The sequence below is a fragment of the Caloenas nicobarica genome, chromosome 2, assembly GCF_036013445.1.
Source record: "Caloenas nicobarica isolate bCalNic1 chromosome 2, bCalNic1.hap1, whole genome shotgun sequence".
Taxonomy (NCBI): domain Eukaryota; kingdom Metazoa; phylum Chordata; class Aves; order Columbiformes; family Columbidae; genus Caloenas; species Caloenas nicobarica.
In genome coordinates this window covers 149,513,543-149,538,253 of record NC_088246.1, presented here as the reverse complement: position 1 = coordinate 149,538,253, position 24,711 = coordinate 149,513,543, and the positions used below count along the sequence as shown (strand labels likewise).

At 39.4% G+C, this 24,711-nt stretch overlaps 1 protein-coding gene across 7 annotated transcripts in view; it reads left to right on the top strand.

Annotated features, from left to right (window-relative positions):
* TRPS1 (transcriptional repressor GATA binding 1) overlaps positions 1 to 24,711 on the top strand; it is a 215,472-nt gene that overhangs the window by 21,187 nt on the left and 169,574 nt on the right. For 4 of the 7 annotated variants that reach the window (XM_065629211.1, XM_065629204.1, XM_065629205.1 and 1 more), the window contains exons 2-3: positions 18,374 to 18,532; positions 21,540 to 22,468. In XM_065629211.1, coding sequence (XP_065485283.1) covers positions 18,496 to 18,532; positions 21,540 to 22,468 — 966 coding nt within the window. In that variant the 5' untranslated portion in view covers positions 18,374 to 18,495. The remainder of the gene's footprint in view (positions 1 to 18,373; positions 18,533 to 21,539; positions 22,469 to 24,711) is intronic. The other 3 variants (XM_065629210.1, XM_065629209.1, XM_065629207.1) reach the window with 2 other exon arrangements.

The window sequence follows — 24,711 nt, the reverse complement described above, 5'->3', positions numbered from 1 at the left end:
TATTTTTTCATACAATCATCTTGGAATTGTCTCATGACATTGCATTAAAAATTTCTGTCTCAAACATGTTTGTTTCACTTTACTGTTAGGAACTCATAGAAGGGAAGTCTTAAGATGTTTGCATGCTAAGATACTTTGTAGTATCTCAATATATAGAATGAGTATTCCAAGAAGCCGAGGGACTAGCATTCCCTTTGGAAAATCAGTCCTTTGATTTATTTGTTTCCAAACTGTGGTCTGCAGACAGATAATCATGGTATGATACATATCATCCATTTAGGGGTTTTAATTAAAAGTTTGGTGTGAAGGCTGCATAGTGGTTGTCTGTTACATTTGAAGTTTGACAGTGGTCCATGATTCAGAAATTTAGGAACGTTTGTTTGGGAGAATTATGCTTCTAGATCATGACATTTTGCTTTCATTTCATCCTGTATTTCTTTTTTTCTCTCAAACATGATTAAAACCAATGAGTAAGGAAATATTTGAAATGATTTGCAAAGTTATTTGAATTTTATAAAATTACATGGTGTGATGTGCTGTATGTGCCAAACTGCAGACAGGCTTTCAGCTCATAAATTAAGTACACTTTTTTGTTCTGGTTTAAGCCCATTGAGACTTCTGCCAGTTAGGTTTTTCTCCTCTGTGATCATCATGCATAATAGTCTGATGTTGCAGATACTTGCAGGAGCATAGCAAAACTGGTAGCATCATGTATGTGGTTTGATTTTTAATGTATAGCATATTAAAGTGTATTTTCTATCCCTGAAGATGTTATATGAAACTACTGCAGTATATATTAAAACAGTCACTGAACTCCTAACTAATCTAAAATGAATAACAAAGGTACGTAATAATTAATGCTTAGGACAAAAAAAACCCACCACTTTTTAAAATAGAAAAACCTATACCTAAAAAAAAAAAAGAGACTTAAATATTTACCATTTAAAAATAAGACTTTCAGTTGATTTATGTTAAGGTCTAAGTCTACACAGCTTGATGTACTGTTTGATTGTGTTTATTTACCTATTTGCTGCCAAAGTTTTAAGTCACACCACAGTCCTGGTGGAAATGGCTAGCTAAACACCTGGAACCAGTTTGTGGAAGTGATTAAACTGGCTTTTGCCAGAGGCTTCCTCTGCTGGTGCAGTGACACTATTTTCTCCATTTTACATTCTGCTCAGTGACTCTCATTTTCAAAACTAAGATTACCAGGAACTGAGGGAAAAAAGGGCAAAAGAAAGCTTATTTTCCTTTTGCATTCTATGGACGAAAATAGAGCGTGAGATGATGAAATCTGTTACTTCTAGAATGTGATAAACCAAAACAATTGGATGAACAATTTTACAGTGAACAAATCACATGTGTAATTCTTTGTCAAAATTAATTTTAAATGCAAAACAGGTTTTGTAAATGCTTTTTTTTTTCTTTTCTTGTATACCTCAGGCATAGTTGAACTGATGAGCAATACTTTAAAGAGGTTTTTAATGATTTTGAATTTAATTTCAGCTTTCATAAACCATAAAAACTTATTATCTAGTAAATAGAAAACATAGAACAAAATCTGTAATATGTATCAACATAAAAACGTGTAAACACGGAAGATTATGTTGAACTGTGTAACTGCTTAATTAAGTGCATATAGATACGTCTACAAGGTATTATCCAGAGGAAGACTCCTTCCTTTTATAAAACAACTACATTTAGTTACAGCTGACATCTTTTAATAGTTATTTCCTGAGTTGTCACTTTTCAGAAATGTAGTGAAAACATAAAGAATTTATTTTAACCTCTTTGTATGTGTATTTTGAAGATTTTGGCCTGCCAGTTTAAATCGTCATTAAAACTGGTGATATATAAACTGGTGTAATTAAAGTCTATATCCATGTAAATAACCATCAGTGCAAATAGTGCAAGGAATTTGAAATATGCCATATGTACCTGTTCCTCTTTGCCTTTTGAGGAGTTTGCACAAAAACATGTTATTTAATTAAATCAATATTGTGTTGCATTTATTGCGTGGTGTGCAGCAGAAATGTTAAGTGCTTTTTTCCAGATTACGTAAATGTTTTTGTATTTTCCAAATATCCCCTCTAGCTGGGGTATTATATTAAGACAAGTTGATAGTATCTTCTTCCTTCCTCATTCTGAAATCCTGAGCAGATTTTTGATCCTGATCTTCAAATTCTGGGACTGCAGGGGGTCAGACAAAATTATGCAACATGAGTGAAAACGCTGGGAGGGATTGAGTCCAGCCTGGAGCTCTTCATATCTTGAGCGAAGGCTGTGGAAGGAAGGATGTATGTTCGTATTCATTAATTAGAGAGCATTAAGAAAATAAGACCCAATCTAGAAGACCTCTTGTAATTAATTTTTGCTGGAATAAAATCCACCCCTGACTTCTCCAGTGCTTCTTGCAATAAAGACTGGAAGATACTATCGGACTGAGTGACCAAAGCTTTATGTTCCATCTACCCACGGGGTAAACCAGTGCCAGATTAAGATCCTGGACTACCAAGAACAAGTATTCAGCAAGAACTATTAAAATAAAAACCCCTGTAGTTGTCACAGCTGTGTCCTTTTAAGGTCGACGCCAAAAAGACTCTTGCCAAGTTGATGGGGGGAGATGACTTACTGATGAAAGCCAGGGCAAAAGAGATAAGCCATAAAAATAGCGTAACGTTTCTGTTTGATAGAGTGACTTCTTCTGATAGCTTATAGGGAGAACCAACCAAAAAAATGCACCGAGTGAGATACAGTGACAGTGAAAATTATAAATTACATGGAAATTTGATTGTGCTGATTCTACTGGGTTTTGGAGCCTGCATTTTGCTATTTTTAATATGGAATTATGAAAACTGGTCAAAATATGCCAAAACTTAATTTCACTAAAATAAAACTTCTTGAATTACTGGGTAAAAAGGTAAACATAATCTGATAGTTGATTTCTAATAGTGTTCCTTATTAGTAGCATTCAGATGTGGACATGGGGAAAAAATAATTAGTTAGACTTTCAGCAAGCAAGCGGGCTTTTATTTTTAGAGAAAAGCATGCCAAAGATAGGATTCCCACTTGTGGAAGGACGTTCCCAGGTGGTGTGGACCAGTTCATCACCTTTAAATCTAGTTTATGTATGGTATGGCCAGTTTTTGTGTATATTTTACACATATTTATGGTCAATGTGAACTAATATCTGCTTTTCTAACCTGAACTCCTGTGTAGCACGGTGCATCAAATTCCACCCAGAGCGTGGCTTCTGCCGTGTAATACAAAAGCTGAATATTATTAGCATATCTTACAGAAGTATAGTTTCAAAGCATTTTAATGACAAGGAAAGCATTATAATCCTCTCCTGCATGTTATTTAATGAATCAGTTTGCTTGCAATAATGATTTTACTTTTCTGAAGACAGCACTTACATTTCCTGGCAGATTGTTTTCTCCTGATTTTTTTTTTTTTCCCCCCTTCTATCTGTTTTTTAAAAAAAGTCTTTTTAACCCCTCCCTCTTTTATGGTGTGGCTTATGTTCCTTCACCCACACTGTTCCAGGTGGTTTTGCTTTCCCTGAGCGCTGGCGGGGAGGATGGCAGATGTGAGGAGCGCGGTTGCATGGGTGGGCGCAGACCCGGGACGGCACGCAGCCTTCCCGCGTCCGGCAGGCGGGACGTACGGGTACGGCCTCTGCCCGAGGACCTTCAGTGTGCCTAACAGTAGTGAGGAGCAGGTAATGGTTTGATATGGACTCTGCTGGAGGTTTTTCAGGTGTGTGACCCTGTCCCGGTTTGCATGGGACTAGTGCTGGTACAATTCCAGCACTGGTTGAATTTACAAAGGCAGAGGCGGAGATGGGAGCTGGCTTGGAAACATGCTGGGGAATGCTCTCCAGAGAAGTCAACTTTTTTAATCCAAGCGTGAGCCACCACTGAAAGGGACAGTCCAACCGGCGTCTTGCCAGCCCTGGGGCAGGAGCAGGGCGTTTTTGGCCAGGGTGTGGGCACAGAGCAGGGCAGCGCAGGCTGGGGTGAAGGAAGGGCAGGGCTCCTTCAGGACCAACGTGGCGTAAGTCCGTCGTGACATCGCGCCCTTGGATCCCAGCTGCTGCATCACCTTCTGCTTGACTCGATGACAACTCTGCTCCCACGGAGAAATGTCACCAAGCTTTCACTTTGAAGTCCATCAGGGTTGCCTTCTCCTCTGCGCTGTACCTACTTAGTGGGGGAAAACTTGAATCTCCACATTTTTCACAAGCAGAAACAGAAACTCCAATATATTACCTAGGGAAAGAAAAAGGCTTAATGGGGTATTTCAGGCAGAAATTAGATGATGGAAAGACCTGCCAAATCATGGATAATCGAAGAGCCGTGCTTATAGCAAGCAGTATGTACTAAAATACGTACATGTTTAAATGCATTTCAACGTAGTAGAACGAATAGGAGCAATAGTGGTATATCATGCGTTGTGGAAAAAGAACAAACTTAGAGCAAATGGCCTGGTGTTTACACAGATAAATCAAAATAATGTGTGAAGTTTGGTCAGGCCCAAATGAACCCCGTAAAATGCTTTTTAGGAATTGTAAGGGTTGTGTTAGTCAGATTGACCACATAAGGCTTCTGTGCGTAGCCGTCTGTTGCCGTCTTTATTTTTGCATTGTGAATTATGCGAAAACAGAAGCGTTGCAACAATCTAGGGATGTGGGCTGGCTCCAAGAATGGTGAGGGAGATGGGTAGCATTCTGTCCTTGTTGGCTTGGAGAAAAAGTTAAAATTTTCTTCAGCAGAGAGAACAGCAGGCATCACTTTTTATCTAGTTTCATACCAATAGATATAATTCAGGTGAAAACTACAACATTTGTAATTTTAACAAGTGATTTGTTTTACCAAAAAAAAAAGAAAGTAGTCTTTTTACCTTTTGATGGCTAGCAAAGTGTAATCTCAAACTGCTTGAATTCTCTCTGGATGCAGCCTATCTGCAGACCTCTGTCCCACTCAGACTTTGTGTACAATTTACTGGAAGTAGGTTGACCTGAGTATTTTTTCTCCACTGTTAAATGTAGCTCTGGTTAGGTTGCCCTGGCAAAGCAGAGTGGGCAACCCTGGGTATGTCTTTGGCAAACCTATGTAGAGGGCTCAAGGATTGCCTTCTCATTGCCTTTCTTGTGACTAAATTGCTGATAAAATACAAGAAGAACTGTACAATGCCTGTTTGGGGTATGGCACAGTCACATGTATAAAGGACTAGTAAGACAGATACTAAGGATGGAAGTGGCTTCTTTTTGACAAAAAACTTCAATACTGGTAATGTTACGGTTAATTCCTTCTGCCCAACTAAGAAACATTATATATCTTGTTGTATTTTCTTTGGAGGCGGAAAATATTGTCTTTTTAAGACTATTGGCTTTAAAGAAAATGCAGAAAGTCACTGAAAATAAATATATTTTTTAAAAAAGATTGATACAAAGAACAGCCTTTTCCCCATCTACTTTTGAGGAAACAGTGCCCTTGGTATGTACATTTTTAAGGAACAGTGGTAAGGCTGTGCATACTCTGAAACAGTAGATTCATGTATGTTGTCCTGAAGTTCTGCGGGAATTGTGAGCAGTGAGTAGCTCTTTGAACATCAACCACCATATGTAATCCCTTTTATAAAGTAACCTGCCTTCATCCTAAAAGTAGGTAGGTTTCTTTTTGCTTTGCGTCTGGTGGAAGCATGTTTCACAGCCTCACTGCTTTGTCAGTTAAAACCCTTCCTTCTTATTTTCAGCCCAAAGTTAATCATGGCTATTGCATTTGTTCTTATGCCAACACGATCTTAAGCTTTTCCCTCCCTAATGTTTACCTGCTGCTAGCAATTGTGTTACTAGTCTAAATAAATTGCACCTCCCTTGCTCATATAGAAGAGAGTCCCATCTTCCGCATCTTCATTAATTTCAGTTAAAATTCATATTTATTGAACATTATAAATACTTTTCTTAGGCAGTGTCACCTGTGACATATACAGTGACATTACTACTTATCTGTTTCTGCTAAAATTCTTATCTGGACGTCATAAGACCCTTTGGAGTGTGACTTAGATTGGTTTATAATTGTGGTCAGCTAGTATTTTTTTCTCCTGTTCATTTAGAGTCAATAAGGTCCCAGGGATTGTCATTTCAGAGCATGTTCTCGTTCTTACTAATTTTCATTCCAACTCATAATACAACTTTGCGTAGTTTTCTGTATGGTATCTCAGTACTTCTCCAGATTGAAGATAACACAAAACTTCATCATCATCCAGTTTCCTTAGCTCTTTCTCTATAAACTCACTTGAGTATTTGTCTTGTTAGATCATCCATATTGCAGCTGTTTGAAATGAGACTTTGGACCTTGATGAACTAGTTCAAATGGAAAGAAGTGACCTGAGAATAACATAGTAGAATTTCAGTCTCTGCCTTGTCATTTGGCCTCAAGACCAGGCTCACTTCTTGATGAGTGTTACTAAACCACTATAAACATAGCCATGATATGGCTGTTTTGGAGTGGGAGCGCAGTTAGTATATGATGCTGCTTTTCTGAGGACGCAAACGAATTTATGGTAACAGACACTTCCCACTCCTTAACTACTTGTCTAACCGGAGGACTGGAGCTCCTCTCTTTTAATAATTTATTATTTTATGTGAGAAAAAAAAAGGTGAAATAGTAATGAAAAAAATGGCTTTATAAACCAGAGCAGAAAGTGTCTCTTTAATATTACTGAAATGTGGAATGCTGATAGGAAGCATAAGCCAGCAACGAGCAGTTGCTGTATATCTCTTGCAGGTCAGGCACCGCAATCCTGATCTGCTGGATGGCGCACATTGCACTTCGTCTGTTCACTTGGGTTTCTACTGATGGAGTCCAAAGTGCGTAGGAGAATGGTGCCAAACCAGATTTTCTGACGTGTAGTCAGGATGTTGGCAGGGTGTGCAGTTGGAGCCGGGAGCTGCAGAAGTGTATCCCACAGTTTAGACGTACCCACGATCTGATGTTGGATTTTTCTCATGTAGCAAAGCAAGTAAATGCCAAGCCGTCTGTTTCAGAAATGCTGTGTTACCACAGGATCTTATGCTGGTAGACTGTTGTTGATTAATCTTTTGAGTATTCTTTGGGAATTAATTTTGTATCAGAGCATTTTAATAATTTTCTCACTTTAACCCTTTTATATTTATAATTACAGGAAGCAATTCAGCTGACAGTGGAAAGAAATCCCTGCCTAGTGCTTTCTTGTGGGTTCACTGTTTCCAGCTTGCACAGCATTGCTGCGGCGGTGTGAGCTTGCACAATGGTCTTCCTTTTTTTGCTCATCTTGACGTGTAAACCATTGACATTTCCTCACGTCTTGAATCACAGTTACGGTGCTCACATGCCAGCTTCAGGATAGCTTAAGACGTATTTCCTTTTTTGCCCCGTGCGAAGAGCGAGTTGACTCGTGGGTCTGTGAATTAAGGGCAAAATGTGGGGATTTAAAGAAAGTGATTAGAAGCTGGTTACTGGTATAAAGGACACAGGTTAACTTGAGCGGCCTGCATGTACAAAAATGTGTACACTTGCCAAGTGAGCAAAAGCCCTAGACTTTGCCCGCTCTTACTGTAGCTAAAACCAAAGATGGTATCTTTTCTTTTTTCTCAAACCTTTTATAGTGAATGTGAGCAAAATCAACAGGTACAACAATGTTCCTATTGTTTCTATTCCCCACATCTGTCTTAAAAGAAAAAATGATGTTTCTTTAAATCCAAATAAGTCTTAACTCTCTCTACCTGTGATGAGTGAACCACTGGGCCTGCAGCATGTAGTTTTTATGCCACTACCCGCTGCAGACTTGCTGTTTCTCAGAGTTTTATATGATGTCTCTGTTGCGATTTTAATATTTTTTAGGAAGTTTCTGAAGTCCAGTCTCTCTGTAATGCATCCTTCTTTCTCCCCCTCCCGCCGCCCCCCCAGTCTTGTGTCTCATTCTTCTGTATTTCCAGTGATTTACAGTAATGATTCAAGTCAAAATATAATGAGACATTAGGCATCGATATGTTCAGCTGTTAGAAAGATGCAAGGGAGATGGTAATTTTAGAGACTAATCAAGTGTCTGTGTGTTGCCCAGATTACAGTGTACTGTTGAATTACACAACTACCCTTTAGCTCACATGCCAGTAGCGTTCTACACAGAAAAAAATCAGTTTGGGCTAAAGAAGCCACGTGTTTTTCCGCTGGGATTTGGAGTTTCTGAGCCCCCAGTGTTTTCCACGATTGAGCTGGGGAGGCGAGAAGCAGCCGGTGTGCGCGTCGGTGGCGTTGTGGGTGCTCCAACACAGACGTACCTGCAGCTCCGCTGGTGCCATCGCTGGTGTGGGAGCGCGTTGCTCTGCTCCCTGACGGCGCTACCACCTCCGCGCCCAACCTTTAATTATCCCTAATGCTGTGAGCATAATACAGACTTATTCACAGGGCTGAAGTGAAACAAGCGTGCCATCTTGTGAGCAGGCAAAATGGGAACAATGTGTAGGTTTTGCAGTGAGTGGATGAAGAGCCTGTGTTGCGAGCGTAGATGTTGGGTGTTTCTGCTTTGGATTCAAAGGAGATCCAGAGATGCAACAACTTGGTGTGTAATAGGATGGGAAATCAAATCTATGCTTTAGATCTGGGAGTCATAAAGAGTAATTATTTTTCTATTAACGGGCCAAGGCCTATCAAGATGCTGTGGGATTTAGTGATATAAAAGATTGGTTTTTTAAAAAAAAAGGAAGACCTGTTTCTGTGTTTGGTTTGAACAGTAGGTTCTCGTGATGGAGAGGACCCAAGTATCAGCTACTTCACAAACACGTTACTTCTGTTTATCGCAGTCTCTCTTCCTTATGTCATGTATGCATATATATGCTCATCTTGTTATCTACAAACAAATGGTTGCACGAATGTCTTATGACATTAAGATTTTTATCTGTGTGATCTTGGGCTGTTCTCATTACTCACAAGAATAGAAGCCATGGAGAAGTTATAAAGATAATTTCTAATTCCTCTCATGTATTCTTTCAATATACACTGCTCAACAAAAGAATTGTTTAAGAGATGCTTAAATTTAATTGGCTTTGATTTCATCTCTGTCTTCTTGTAAAGGAAGGCATTTTTGCAGCATAAACCCAGTTGTACCAGATTTCAGGGGATAAGAAATTTATAGCTAAACCTAATCTCTAAAAAATGGCTATATCTATTGTGAAACATTCTCTACAGAATTATCACAGTTTTAGAGTCCTTTATTAGTTAATCAAGTAATTTTAGAAGCTGGATTCTCTCCTGACCGCTAATGGTACAAAGATCGCTTTTGCAGCCTTATGTCTTGAGGTTTATCAGATCAAACTGTTACAGGAGTAATTATTTACTCTTGACTAGTCCTATTTTGGGAAGAATCTGCATGCTGATGTGTGGATGAAACATTTATCTCTTGGGTTGTTTGAAATAACAATTGTGGATGTTCCGAAGCTATTCCTAGATTGGAAAATTAGAAGCAGCCCTAGCTTGGGTTGATTGGCATGGGGAGAGCAAACAGCAACACATTATTGATTGGGCGGCAGCTAGCTGAGCAGGATGACACCATCTATACTCAGCCAACTGGTTTACATTTAGCAGTCCTTTTATTCAGTTGTGGTTATCTTGCTCCATCTGTGTTGGACTCTCAGCTTCTCCACCTAATTGGCTGTGTTAATTTGTAGCCCGCACCTTCAGATCTCAGGTACATCCCAAATTCCTTTGCACAAGTTGCAACATTACTTCAAAGAAGGTGCTGTTGTAGCCTCTGCAAATAATTTTGGGACTTTTTTAGACTCCAAGATGCCAGTGAACCCAGAAGTTGCTTTAATAAGTTGCTTTCTTTATAAGTGAAAATACAGCGAAAGCTTTCCATTTTTGTGGGATATATCCCAGTGCAACAAATCAGCCCTACACATCACTGCTGGATATTTCTTAAAACTGGTGAGGTACCAGAATGGGAATTGAGGTGACAAGAAGGCAGCTCTGAGGAGGAAGACAGGAGCAATGCGGTAAGGCTTGCTTGTGTATAGGGGATTTTTGAGAATGAAAGTATTAGCGTAATCTATGGTTATACCTCTATGTAACATTTTTTAGAGAAGTTCTTCTGGATTTTTTTAAAGGAACATTTAGATATATTATTGATGGAAAAGAGATACGGTTAGTGTCCAACTCATTTCAAAATGTATCTTCAGTGGGAAAAAAACAACTGTTCTATGCTGACTGCAGATTTCTGTTCAACTCCTGTTGGTAGTTTTAATGCCTGTCTCTACATTGCAGCGTGCAGATTCTGCAACCCGTGTCGTCCTTGTGTTTGTGGAAAGTACATATTTAGCTCTCAGAAAAGAAATCAACTTTTAAAACTTTTTTGTATGTTTTTCATGATCCTGGCAGATTGCCAAGCTTTAAATTAAATTTCCGATGTCTATATGGTCAAGGCTAATGTGAGGGCTTTTGGCACTACCCTTTCATGCAATAAAGAATCAAAGCTAGTAGAGTAAGAAATCTTCTATCAAAAGCTGAAAGCTAGATTCATAAAATCACTTATGCAAGCATTATGAGATTTTCCCATGGAAAGTTTATGTAGGAGTTGGGCAAAAACTGATTCAAGAACATCATTATTTGCACTATATATATTCATCCAGCAGTCAACAGGCTGACGCTGGCACCCCTCGCCAGTTTTAAAGGCATGCCAGCACTTACTGCACGAAGCTGCTGCTAAGCCACATCAGCAGAGTCTCAAGGAGTCTCCGTATTCTGCGCCCTCCTTCCGCATTTCTGACCAAAACTGAAATGGGTAAAACAGAAATAATATTCCTCAGTGAATATGTGCATTAGATTTTTACAACTCTCTGAAAAATGCTTCTCTATTGTAAAGCAGTTGCATAACAAATCATTACGGTGGAGGCATTACGAGAGTAGCTTTCTCATCGGCATTTCACTTCATTCCTCAGCTCAAAAAGAAACATAAATAAGAGATTAAAAGGGCAAATAATAGACAAACCACTCACAGTGAATCCATTTACATTTGCTTTGGTCTTTTTATTACTATTTTTTTAAATTTTACTTTGTTTTGTCTTAAGAAAGTGACTTAATGTTTCTGAGCCTGCATGAAGACCATATGATATGTGCTGCAATAGAGAGCCTTTCCTAGTTAATAGGGATGATTCCAAAGGCAAGGTAATTCACTACTGCTTTGGCTGGAGCTATTATTGGGCTGCAATGTCAGTTCTCTAATTTCTGACAAATCGCCAAGATTTCTTGAATAGGCACAGCTTTCTGTTTTGTGTAGGGAACACACAATCCACTCTTTTGTTGTGGTTGCCACTGCTGTTGTTTCTCCCCCATTCACAATGGAGAGTGAGGTTATTTGTGCCGAGTGGAAAATCAGTGCCAAAATTCTGACTCGCTTATATTTAATGTGATGTTAATTTTTGTGATGGCCGTAAAGGGTATAAGAGATTTTGTAATACAGATCCCCCTGTATCCTGACCACCAAGCCAAGAGGGCATATTGGTGATGAAAGTTTTATCTGTCACAGGCATATCGAGATGAGAGTTACTGGATGATTCAACCCAAATGTACAGAAACTGTTTATATAGAGATTGCCAAACATTTTCCATTTCTTTTCTTTTTATCTAAATTCTTGAATATATTACTAAATAAAATAATCTGGGTTTGGAATGTATGGCTGTGGGATATATGGAAACTCACAGCATGTGAGGGGAAGAGTTAGAATAGGGAAATATAATAGTTTTGTAAACTTTACGTGAATATAGGTACATCATATATAGACTCAAGATTCAATTTGCTGATCAAAGCATCCAAATAACTTTGGATTTAATAATGTCAGCAATGAATGCTAATATATGGAAATTGAAAAGCATAGAGCAACAATAGCTAGCCACGCTTACCTGTAATACCCTGCAGCATGTAGATTTACATTTTTTTGTTTGGTTTTCAAATCGCAGTTTGGAAAATGTGTGTTCTTTTTCCCTTCTCCCATACTTCTGAATGTGGGTTCTCCTGAGCAAGCTTAGACAAGATTCAAGCTAAACAATAGGGCAACATCAGAACCTTTGAAGGCTCAGTTTGGATAGGTACCCAAAGCCAAAATCTGCTTTGATGTACATGGGCTCAACTCCTGTTGCCCTTGGTTGCCCTCTCTTACCTATGTAACTTGTGTCTGGAAATCCTTGCCAATTTTTTTCTAAAAACCAAAAAAGAAAAAAAAAAAAAAAAGAACATTTTTGCAAACTCATGTTCATCTTGGTTCCAGTCTGGCTGGAAAAATACTACAATAGTTCCCTCTCTGGTGATTATTTAATATTGCTGTTTCAGGTCCAGGTTGCAGACTTCTGCCTCCTTCCCACGTTTTAGTTTTGATCCAGCTGAAATTTCAACCCTGTTTCATTATTTTTTTTCCCCTTCCCCTCTGCTTCAAAACAAAATCATTTACAATTTTCTGGAATGCTAGCAAAAATCATCTTCTTTCTCCCTTCCATCTGCTCCCCTTCTCCCAAATAATATTTGGTTCCATTTGACTGAAGTTTTGGGCAAGAGAACTTTGATGCCTTTCATATCGCAGGCCTCACCTGGCAGAAAGGAGCAGCACATCTCAGTCTTGCTTCTCTCAAAGTCAGTGGGGCTTTTGCCATTAGCTTCAAGGGAAATACGATCAGTCCATTGTATTCTTAATGTAAAAGAACAAATGAGTCACTTCTTGTATCCATACCTGATTGCTCTTGCCTAGGAGCCAGGTCACCTTCGTTCCTCGCTCTTCATCTGAAGGTAGCACTGTGCTTGCTCCTGCCAATACACTCAACTCAGATTCACTTCTGAGTCATTTGCAAACCCTAAACTCTCACTGTCTTCAAAGGACATTGGGATTACAAAGAACATTGCATTTACTCAGGTTGAAAAGAAATTGAAACACATGAGATCACCACACCTACTAGAAGAGTTTGTAAAGACAGCGGGTGTTTACCCTAAAGACAGGATGAATAGGGGGGATGTGATAGGTACGCCCACAGCCTAGAGGATCTTTGGTTCTTGGTAGTACAAGATTGAGGGGAAACTCTACTCCATTAATGAGAAGCAAATTCAAAATGCTTAGAATATTTGCTCTTTTTTAGATCATAATTAGATTGTAAAGTGAGAGCTATAAGATATCACTGATACTAGGGTCGTCATTAATGTTCAGGTAGATATTGGACACTTTTATTGGAAGTGGAGATATACAGACTTATTTAACAACAAATTGTAGAACATCAGAGATAATTAAGGGCTATAAACCCTCATATTCTTCAGAAAGTAAGCCACTGTCTAATTGTTGAGGATTAGGAGTGATTTGTTTTTCACAGAAGTGAGTGATTCTGTATCTGTCCAAAGGCAATTGAACCTTCTTTGAAGGATCTGGTATTGGCTGCTCTCCAAGGCAGAACACCAGACTAAATGGACCTCTGGCCTCATCTAATAGGGAATGTTCTACAATCCTATAAAGTATAATGACAGCAAATTAATAGAATAACCAGAAGATTCAATGGGGATGGCAAGGCTCTCATAGGAGGTGTCAGTCCTGGCAGAAGTCAGTTATTTTATTGCAGTAAGCAAATCAGGCTGGATTCTCTCTGTGGTGCAATAACAACAGATTGGGGAGCATGCAAAGCAGCATCAATACATAAAATTAAACTACTTCTGATACGCAAAGCTGAGTTTAGATAAATGCAGAACAGAGAAGCAAAGGCACAATATTCTCTGAACGTGTGGCCTTTTTATGCTGTTTTGGAGACTAATTTACATACAAATAAAATGTCAGCTTATCCCATAACTGTCATGATAAATTGGAGCATTTAGACTTTTGCATGAGGTGCTCTTTCTGCGCCTTATTAAATTACAGGATCTTGGCCTTTTGCCAGGCACTAGGGTGACGCTCTCTCTACTGAAATATGTACAGGAGAGGGATATGGGCCTGGACATCCATGTTCAGTCGCTAGCTAAGAGCCCTGCCTTCACGTCACCTGAAACACCTTGAGTTTTGCATGCTCTCTGTAGAGAATTTTATTTATCTGTAAAATGGCGCTCATATTAGTTTTCCTGTTTTGCAAGGTTCTTTGTGGTTTAATAGGTTGTCCTGTTTACAGAGTGTTTTTAGATGCTTGTTTGGAAGCCAGCGCAAAGGGAATCTTTACCTTCTTGGGCTCCCCCATCCTGGATGGATGGCCATGGAAGTCTGGTTGGAGCAAACTCTCCGCAGCAGCCTAGTAAGAAATGCAGGGCAGCAAACTGCTGTGCTTAGGCACCCTTAAATAAAAACAGTTTTCAAATTATTTGTTTTGGTTGCAAGATACTGTACTATTCCACCCTATGTCACCTCTTTAGACAAATCGCCTTTTGAATTCAATTTCTTCTGAAAGTATCTGCATGATTGCCCCGGTAGTGAGCTTAAAATGAAATAAGTGCTTACAAGTAGGCTCAAGCAACCTATTTTGAAATGCCACTCCTAAACTCTCTGAAATGACCAAGTGTCTATTTTATACCCATAGAAAAGGTTAGATTTATTCCAGTGGCTAGATGACTACTAATATGTGCTGTGCTCTGGAGCATATGGTAATAGAAAAAACTATTTTGGATTAATCTGATGCGAATTAGTAAGAGATTTGGTGAGAGGTATTTGAAGGTGATGATTCTTTGTAGCTGAACAGGATTTAAGATGTCCAGAAGTGCACCTTTAGAGATTTCATAACGATCGATGTTGGGAAAGTAAATTTAAAATGGAAGGAGCAAGCTTGAGCAGACTGCAGCTTCTTTTTCACTTAGTTCTTTGTTGTCAACTTTGTGGGAGAAAAATTGCAAAAAGCTCTTGGCAAATTGATGATCAGGGACCAAACTGAAGGGTCTGAAAATGGCAGAAGAGGAACAGAGGAGGTGAAAAAAACTTTTTGGTGTAGCATTATTCTAATAGTATGATGTATAAGGCACGATTTTCTGCTTGCATTTTCTAGATTGATGAAGCTATCGTAATTTCAGTGGAGCATGCAGAGTGTAGAGTATCAAGCAGATACATTTTGACCAAATATGAAGTCTGATCCTGCCAAATTACACTGATACTAGGAAGCATGCTCTACTGTAAGCAATTTCAGACAGGAAAGAGTGGCCATGCAGCTTTGGGGCTGTAGAAAAACATACATAGCTTAAAAAGTCTTTTGGAATTAGTTTGTCGCTTGCTTAGAGCCATGGTGTCCCCTGTTGTGTATGGTGTATTTGAAGACATTTGTGCCAAAGGAGGAGGAAGTGGTGGTGTTGAAGAGGGAGTTGCTTGTCGTTAAGCTTGTTCTGCCTTCATATGCTTTAGGGCCTGATTCTGGAGTTCCTTACACAAAAGGGGTTGTTCTTCCCTTCCCTTCTCAGCAGGGAAGGTTAGGACCATGTATTGATTGTTTCCAGGCAGCTTCGCTCCGACAACCACAAGCAAAGCTGGGAGAGAAGCATCGTGTGCAACTGTGCTGGGCTGGAGATGGTGGGGATGTGAAGCTGTACACGTCTCTGCTGTCATTTCACCGGTCAAGTATCCACGGGGGAAGGTTGAAAGATGGGAGCTTCAGCTAGTCCTGTACCGCTGTGCCCGAGTCTGAGGGTGGTTTGCATCTCATGTAGTCTAATTTTCAGTGAAGGCAGCAATTTCACCTGGAGTTGCCAGTGTGTTTACAGGTTTTTTTTGTTTTTTTTGTTTTTTTTTTTAAAATGTTTAAGTTAGAAAACATGTGTGTCTTTGAACTGAGGGCTGTCCTGATTAGCTTGTTAACTTCGTGGTTGTGCTGGGCGCAGGCCTGGGCCGGCCCGGCGGGCCGGGCCGCGCCGAGGGCTGGCTGCGCGGTGGCTCCCGGGGACGGGGCCCGACGCGGAGGCAGGTTCCCAGAAATTTGCTCTCTTGAGACAGGAGCTTTGTGGCTTCAGAGCTCCGTGTGCCTTACAGCTGCGCGATCGTTACACAGAGAGCGGGGAGAAGGCTCCAGATCGGTTAGAACTTTACGTGCTTGATAGAAGCCGGCGCTTTGAACACTTAAGGGTTTTTTATATAAAGCACAGCAGACAGTCTTTGTAGCCTGTTTATGTGTAATAAGCTGGGTTTTGTTTCGTGCCTTTTTTTTTTTTTTTTTTCCTGTGAAAGAGAAAGAGAAAAAAAAGGAGAGAGAAATTAAAACCACAGCAGTATTTTCCCATGCGGCTCTAGAGAGTATCCTGCGATCTCACATGATGGGCTGTCCTGGTGAGGCGGAGTGTGGGAAGGTGTCAAAATATGTCTCTCCATTTTTTTTTTTTTTCTTAAAAGAGAAAGCCAGATGAGTGCCAAAAGCCCTGTTCTCTTCTCTAGCCCTGCAGTAACAAACTACATGAGTGTATGTTATTAAGATGATAAGATTAAATTTCTAGCTACTAACATGCTATCACAACAGCAAAGGGGGAAAAAAGATCTTGAAAAAATTATGAAAATTAGTCTGACGGTCTCCTTTTAATAATAAGATGACTCCCAACCCCAACAGACAGTGTAGGCTGGAATTCCACAGGGCTTTTTTGTGGTCCTGATGATTTTAATAATACTTTGTGCTATGTAGCACCTTTCATTAGAGGATCACAAAGTGCTTTACAGTCACTAATTAATTAAGCCTCACAACACTCCTGTGAGATAGGTAAGTATTAGACATATATTAAGCTGAGACACTGAGAGTTAATGATTTTTTTGCTGCATTATTCTGGCAAAATGATTGATGTTTAAGCGCCGTATGTGCATTATATGTCTGTGTGTGGGTGTGTAATATATATGAGTGTAAAAGTATTAACTTTACTATCCCTTAACAAAGAGGTCCTACTTGAACCTGTTGAGTATAAATGCATATTTTCATTTAACTTCTTGTTGCTGCAGCATATTGATTGATCTCAGTCTTCACAGACCCTTGACTCAGTTTGGTCTTCATCCACTTGTGCATCTACTTGTACAAAGATTAGTCAGTGGCATCTCACAAAATTCTGACATTTTTCTAAAGGTGTTATTCTGTTAAAAAGAGTGTACGACTAAAACTTGACCTAAACCTGCAGCCCAAGCACAAGGCAGCAACCATACTGTTGCAATAGGCTTTGATGACAAGTCATCACGTTCAATAAAAGTAATGAGCAACAACAATGACCCATTGCAGGAGATGGTGGTCAGCAGGTAATTAGCCATTATCTTCACCATGCATAAGAAACTATTGGTTAATAGAATTTGCTTTTTCTTTTTCTTTTTATTTTTTAAAAGAAGCACAGTAGTCACTATGGTAATTCATTATCCTGAATTACAAACTGATTTTAGCCGTAGTTTCCAGTTTTGCCTTCAGGGATAAACTGGTGTGAGCGATTGTTAAACAGAAAAGTCTGTGTCTTGCAGATGCATGAGTCGTGTAGAGCAGCCTTAGCTGGTTTTAAGGGAAACTATATATGGCTATTAGTATTATTTCCACTTTAAAATAACTGATGGTGATCATATCAGGTAAAAAACCAAACCAAAACAACAAACTACATGGTTTAAAGGTAATTTCAGTGTAATGAACATAAGATACTAAACTCTGGATTACAGAGTCCGAAGACGAGTTCTGCACCTTGGACCTTATCCAGAGTTCCCTCAGCTTGAGAAGTCTTTTCATTCACATCGGGCTTAGTAATTCTTTTATTCTGGGAAGATCACCATTTCCAGTGACAAAAAGGTAATTCAGTCCCAATGGCTGTTCATCACTTGGCGTCTTTGCTGACAGCCAACAAACGTGCTTATTATTGTGATGGCATTTTTGAGATGTGGATAGTTGCCCACTTAAAGTAACACCACTAAATTCTTTTCAAGTGAGACACGAGGCAGCCAGCAGATGATAACTTGCAATTGCTGATGGCAGAGCCTGGATATGAACCAATTATTTATATTCCTTTATCTTTCCCATTAGGCCAGTCCAATTATGATGCACAATACCTGTTAATAGATGTGAATTTTTAAGGCAGCATTTTTTTACAGCATTTACTCAGCTCATTTTCAACATATACTTGTTTTAAGCTTGCTTTTTGGTGAACATCACCTCTAAGATAATTTTTTCTCTGTGTGTGTGTATGTGTGTGTGTGCAAGAGCATGTGTGTCTGAGGAGAGGGAAGGCAGCTATGGGAATTCTCGTGCTTGACAGAAGTAGAGAACAGCAGCCACTGTTTGTATAGGGCCCACTAATAGACGCATGTGAAAGTACAATAGGCATAACAATGTTTTAAAGTAAAAACCATATTTTGAATGCATAATTTAGGAAGGAAAACCTTTTTTTGTTTTGTTTTGCAGATATACAGATCAGCTCTCAAAATGTCTTCTGTGTCTTCCGTGCATCTTCTAAGACAATTGCATTAGCCCGCCTGCTAGTTGACTAATAGAATTAATAATTGTAAAAAGCACTCTAAAGCCACATGCCTTATGAAGTCAATGCTGGGTATGATTTTACAAGTATGTGATCCATTTTTTCAAGTGAAATTGTTAACTGAAAACGTTCTTGGCACACAATAAAACATGGTGCAATCTGTTACTTGTCTTAGAGATAATAATTTCAGAGTGGCTATATTGTTTCTATATCTAACTTATGACTTGCTAGGGGATGGTTTCTTCAATTTAGGAGTATTGCAAATGTAGTTTTATTTACATAATATGTCTCTGAAAAATGATAGTCGTGGAATTTCAGTGACAAAAAAAAATACCATGCCTTTTCTTACTGTCCCCTTGAGTGGATATCAAACAAATAAATGACAGATGATTTTTCAAAAGCTACAAGAAAAAAAGAGGGGAAAATACTTCAAAATTCAACTTAAGAAAGTTTTTACATTTAAATCAATGTTATCTTCTTTCCTTTCTTTCTCCAAGTGTAGAATACTGCATGCAAAAGCTCCATGAGGCAGATATGTCCTGTCCCCCCGCTTAACACACAGACTCACAGATATGTCAGGAAAATATGAACCAAAGTATCTAGATCTGGAGTACTGTCTAGTTAGCCTCTCTACAGTCCAGATTTTTCTTTTCTTTGCTTTATAGGGATTTTTTTTCTGTTCTTTTGTCTGAGTCTCTTCTGTCAGTTGCCACGAAGATAGCAAAATCTCTAAACTTTCCTTATCTGCCAAAAATATCTGTAACAAAAACAATTTAAAACATTGCATTCAGTCTTGTTTAATTTTGACTGAGGTAACAGTCACGATGTTTACTTTCTCAGTTTCTGATTTTTCTTCACTGCCTAGTCAGGACTCCTTTCTCTGTCCTCTAACTGTCATGAATTACATTTAAACAGAACTTATTTTAGAGATGGCTTGAGGTGTGTAACCAGAAGTAAAATACAGACTTAGCTGAACACCTGCCAGAGTTGCTCACCAAATTTTTAGTGTGCGTTAACCAAGAGCATTCTTGAAGTCCCACAGAGACGCAGTAATGCTAAAAGGCTGAGGACTATCTTTTACCTTGAATTGTATACGTTAGTATGTTTTAGTAGACCGAGTCTGTATTGCAGTAGTTCACTTACAACAGGAAACCTTTCCTTTCTCATAGTTCTGAGCGACTTCTTGGTTCAGAAGTTATCAGGGGAAAAAACCAGTAAAATTCAGTGCATACATATCCCGGTAGGTGTGGTTGACATTAAAGAGAGAAGACGCTTAGTTCCCAAGCATGTGTGTCTTCTACAGTAAAACATCACAGTAGGCATTTAAGAAACCTATTAAGACCACACCGAGTGTCAAAATTTCTGTAACACGAGCTGGCATTCTGTGTGAAAGCCGTCTCGCTGTAGCCCATGCTGCCTGGGGATCCGCTCAACCACAAAGACAACAGAGCCAGCCCAAGACACAAGTTGAACACTTCCCCTAAGAAGTTGCCTGTTTTTATCAACATAGCATACAGTGCCCTTTCATGTGGAGCAGATGTAAATAAGAGGATGTACAGACGCCTGTTCTTTTATTTTTAACCTCCGTCCCCAGCCGTACTTCTCAAAGTACTGTTTTTGAGAAGGTCGTCTGCGGCTTTTAAAGGTCTGGATACAGGACTATTTGGAGTGCATCAGTGCTGCTCCCAGAATCGCCAGGTGGTCCCCCCTTTGCAGAGCAATACGTATTTCTAGTGCCTCTGCAGGCCCCGGCCGTGGCTGGCCTGGGAATGGGGGGCTCGGGCTCAAGTCTGGAGCTCGCGTCTCGTGTGTGGTACTGCAGGCTGCTGCCACCGGCCCACACGCAGTTTGGCAAAGAGAAGCATCCATCATTGTATGCAGCGTTGGCAAAGATAAGAGCACAGAAAAAATTGTAGCACATCTGTCTTCTGCCCATAGCTAGCATGTGAACACAAATGGATCAAACCAGCTGGTGATGAATATCAAATCCACAACCATGCAGTGGAGAGTGGAGGGAAGTTTCATATATATATTTTCTCTAAGTAAGCTGGGGAAGCTGAAGATACGTAGCAGATGAGGAATTTGGTTTACTACCTGCATAGTCTGATTATTTGTTCTTCCAGAATCTCCCCTGTTCAGCTAGCAGCTAACTCCTCGGTGGCAGACTCCTTTCTGTCTGATTCTTACTGCTGTCTCATCTGAGCATTCTTAAATGGATCCTGACAGTCTGCTTGCAGATTTAGCAATAGTGGCTGTGTCTGCAAGGAGGGCTGAGCAGAGGAAGGTTCGGCTGTTTAGATCCATGTGGATTCCAGGTGTTTTCGGGGTAGATCCCGACTCAGCCACACAGCAATGTCAAATGTCTGGATCCAGGCCTGTAAAATTTTATTGACAACGGGTTTCCTAATAAAGTTAGTTTCTCTTTGTTTGGCAAATAGAACTAATTACATGAATAATGGACTGTGGGGCCAGACTCTAGAATATCCATATAATCCTGTTTGAAGTTTATGGGCAGTAAGAGGGGGAGCTTTTGCTATAGAGAAACTGATACCTGCTTAGGAAAAATACTTTCTCTGAAACCTCAAGTTACTTACTCTCCTAAATCTGTTTCCTTCCTAATAACTTGTTTAAGTTCTCCCGATTATGTCTTTTAGGTGTATTTTTACAAAGCTACATTATATGTAGTTGTACAGTGTATGAACTGTAAGAGTTTACTTTTCCCCTTAGTTTTTTAAGATGATCTTAAAATAAGTGTTGATTTAAAATGATTTCTGCCAGACCATTATCTTCCAAAAAGATAATGAAACCTGTAATTCACTCAGTCTGATGGCAGTGTTTTTTTAGCCTTTAAAGTTGTCTTTTTAGTTAAGTTCGGTCTCAGTATGATCATTTTTTTTAATATAAAATTCCAGTTTTCTGCATGGTCTAAAAACCTGTTTGACAAAAATTTTTGATAAGTTGATGTAGTCATGTAGTTCAGATTGCTTTAAAAAGTGCCAGTTTATAATGTATTATGTATCTTGAATAATTCTATAGGGTTTTATGCCTTTTTTCTTTCCCTTTTTTTTTTTTTTCTTTCTTTTTCTGTGGTAGATATGGTCCGGAAAAAGAACCCCCCTCTAAGAAACGTTGCTAGTGAAGGTGAGGTACAGACCCTTGAGTCTACAGGTACTGAAAGTGAAGAGTGTGGAAGGAAAAAAGAATTTTCCGCAGAGCAGATGCAAGAAAACACTGACCAGGGTGATGCGGCAGAGTTAAATAACAAGGAGGAACTTTGCACGCATGTCCAAGAGCCATCTTCCAGCATTAAAAAGGACTTGAAAAGCTCAGTGCTGAGTGAAAAGGCTGGCTTCAATTATGAAAGCCACAATAAGGGAGGAAATGTTCCATCCTTCCCTCATGATGAGGTGACAGACAGAAATATGCTGGCTTTCTCATCTCCAGCTGTTGGGGGAATCTGTGAGCCCTTGAAGTCTCCTCAAAAATCAGATGCAGATGACACCCAAGATGTGGTCTGTACCCCGTCAGGAGATGCAGCGGAGACAAATGAGGAGCATCAGATGTCGCCAAAAGCTTCAGATGAAACAGTGCAAGTGCAAAGTGGTCAAACTGATGGCCAAGGCTCAAGCCCGGTCCCCATGGCCTCAAAAAACCCACAAGTGCCTTCAGATGGGGGTTTAAGGCTGAACAAATCTAAAGCAGATTTGTTGGTAAATGATAACCCAGATACGGCGCCTCTGTCTCCAGAGCTTCAGGACTTCAAATGCAACATCTGTGGATACGGTTACTATGGGAACGACCCCACAGATCTCATCAAACACTTCCGCAAGTACCACCTAGGACTGCACAACCGCACCAGGCAGGATGCTGAGCTCGACACTAAAATTTTGGCTCTCCACAACATGGTGCAATTCAGCCACTCCAAAGACTTCCAGAAAGTCAACCGCACTGTGCTTTCAGGAGTGCTGCAGGACATCAATTCCCAGAGACCTGTCTTGTTAAATGGGACTTACGATGTGCAGGTTTGTATTTTCCCAGCCTCCCCGCTTCTGCTAACTGCCTTCTCCACTGCCAAGTCTGTTATTTGCAAAGCCTTTCCTACCTACGCAATTAAAGTATTTCATATAACCTGCTTAAGCCTTAAGAACCGTTTTGGTCTACTTTAGCCAGGCTTTCTGCAGGTCTGATGAGCATCTTGTTCAGTAGAAGAGCACTTGGCTTTTTGACCAGTGATATTTATGTGTACGATTTAGTCGTTCTGGTAATCAATAGCAAAAGATCTTATTCGGTAAACAGGCAAATTGCTGAATTGTTAATCATATCTGAAGGATTTGCTGTCACAGAAAGAAAAGAGCAAATGATAATGAAAAACAACAACCAGAGAGACAAAAGACAGCAGCTGGAAATTAAAAATGTAATCCTAAATTATCAGCTGCTGGGAGTCAAGATTTGGCTTATTGGTTCTTTATTAAGATAAAATAAATGGCAAGTCTTGGCAGCTCTAAAGTTGTCTAGTGCTAGAAACAGAGGATACACAATGGGTATTTAAAACATTTCAAAAAGTAACAGTAATCCACGCTTAGTTAGTGAGCGTGCAAGGAAAGGACTATTGCCTCAGTCATTTTCTCATTTAGTTGGATCAGGGAAAAAACTACAGATACTGATATAAAAAAAAATCTTATTTTTACTATGAAAGAGTGGATGCAAAAGCTTTTTCATGGAATCTCAGTTTGTCAGCTAATAATTAGTTTTAAAAAAATGATGCTCCTTTCAAAAAAAATCCTCTTGTGACTGAGCTGAGAGATGCGGTAAGATATCTCAATATTCTATGATATAAAAATTCAGATTTTAAGAAAAAAACCCAAGTAACAAAGTTTCTATACAAAGTGAGTTCAAATATCCATCCAATTTCAAGTGTATGTTTGCATAGGACTTGATGTGCGACGTGGTAGTAATCACCAGACAAAATTAATGTTAAAATAAAAAGGTAGAAGGTGGGAAACATTTAATAATGCTTGCAGGATTCCTACAGTAGCTGTAGGAAAGAAATTTTGCAAAACATGTTAAGGTGGCTAATGTCTAACTTCAAGTACGAAGCTGAAACCGGAACACGAGTCAGGAACTTGAAGCTTTTTAAGTGATTCAAACTTTTCCTCTTTTTTTCAGAAACTCGGGAGCAGCAAATCAAACTAAGGTTTTTATTATGTGTAAAAGCTGCAATCTTTGAACTGCTGTCTTATTAAAAAAATCACTGCCTTGTGTCAGACACTCCTTCCTGTCAAACTGTGATTAGAAAGCAAATACGTGATTTAGTTAAAAGAAGTTAGAAATGAATAATGTCAGAATGTGAAATGATGGTTTATAATTAGCACATAGTATGATGTTAATACCTGGATTTCCTGCTATAGTTTCAGTTTGCTGACTCCGGGGACAGCATCTTAGAGCAACTGATCCATGCTGTCAGGAAGACATTCAAACTGGAACAGCTCAGGCATACAGTATAGAGGAATTTGAGTTTCTAAACACACTTTCATTTCCTCCAAACAATTGTTTCGTTAGGTCCTTAGTTATTTATAGGAAAGTTTATGCTTGATTAGAATGAGCTGGACACTTTTCCTATGCAGTGCTTTCAGAAATAAAACAGATGTGTGAGCTATCTGAGTTTGAACTGATAGAAGCAGAAATAAAACAGCTGAACCTAGGCTATACTTGTCTACTAAACTCTGGCAGTAAGATACTGCAGGGGAGACAAAAAGCGGTAGGAAACAGCACATAGATAATCTACTTAAGATCAGTCTTTTCTCAGACGAAAAACATTTTCCAAAATAGAACAGACAGCCTATACAATGTTGGCAATTTATTTTAAAGAAAAAAAATTGGATCTGGAAACTTAATTTTTAAGAGTGCTAATTTTCCCTGCCCAATTTGGGAAGAGAAGATTAAGTAAGGTTTTGTGCCAAATGCCATACTTCATCACTTGCACATGCACCAGATGTTGATCCAGAACATGTCAGAAGATAAGTAACTGATTAATATTTTTATGCTTTCTCCTCCCCCTTTCCCGATACAGAGCAGCTTTGTGAGATTCATAAACAGAGTAGAAGAACGTTTGAAAATCCCCTTTTCACCCACACATGTTTATATTGCTACTATGTCCATTTTGGAAGGGATTTTTCTCAGGCATCTGAATGGCTGGCGTCTCCTCCTGCAACAAGGGAGCGTATCGATTGGAGCTCTGGTTAAAATCGGTTTGGTCAAACTCCTT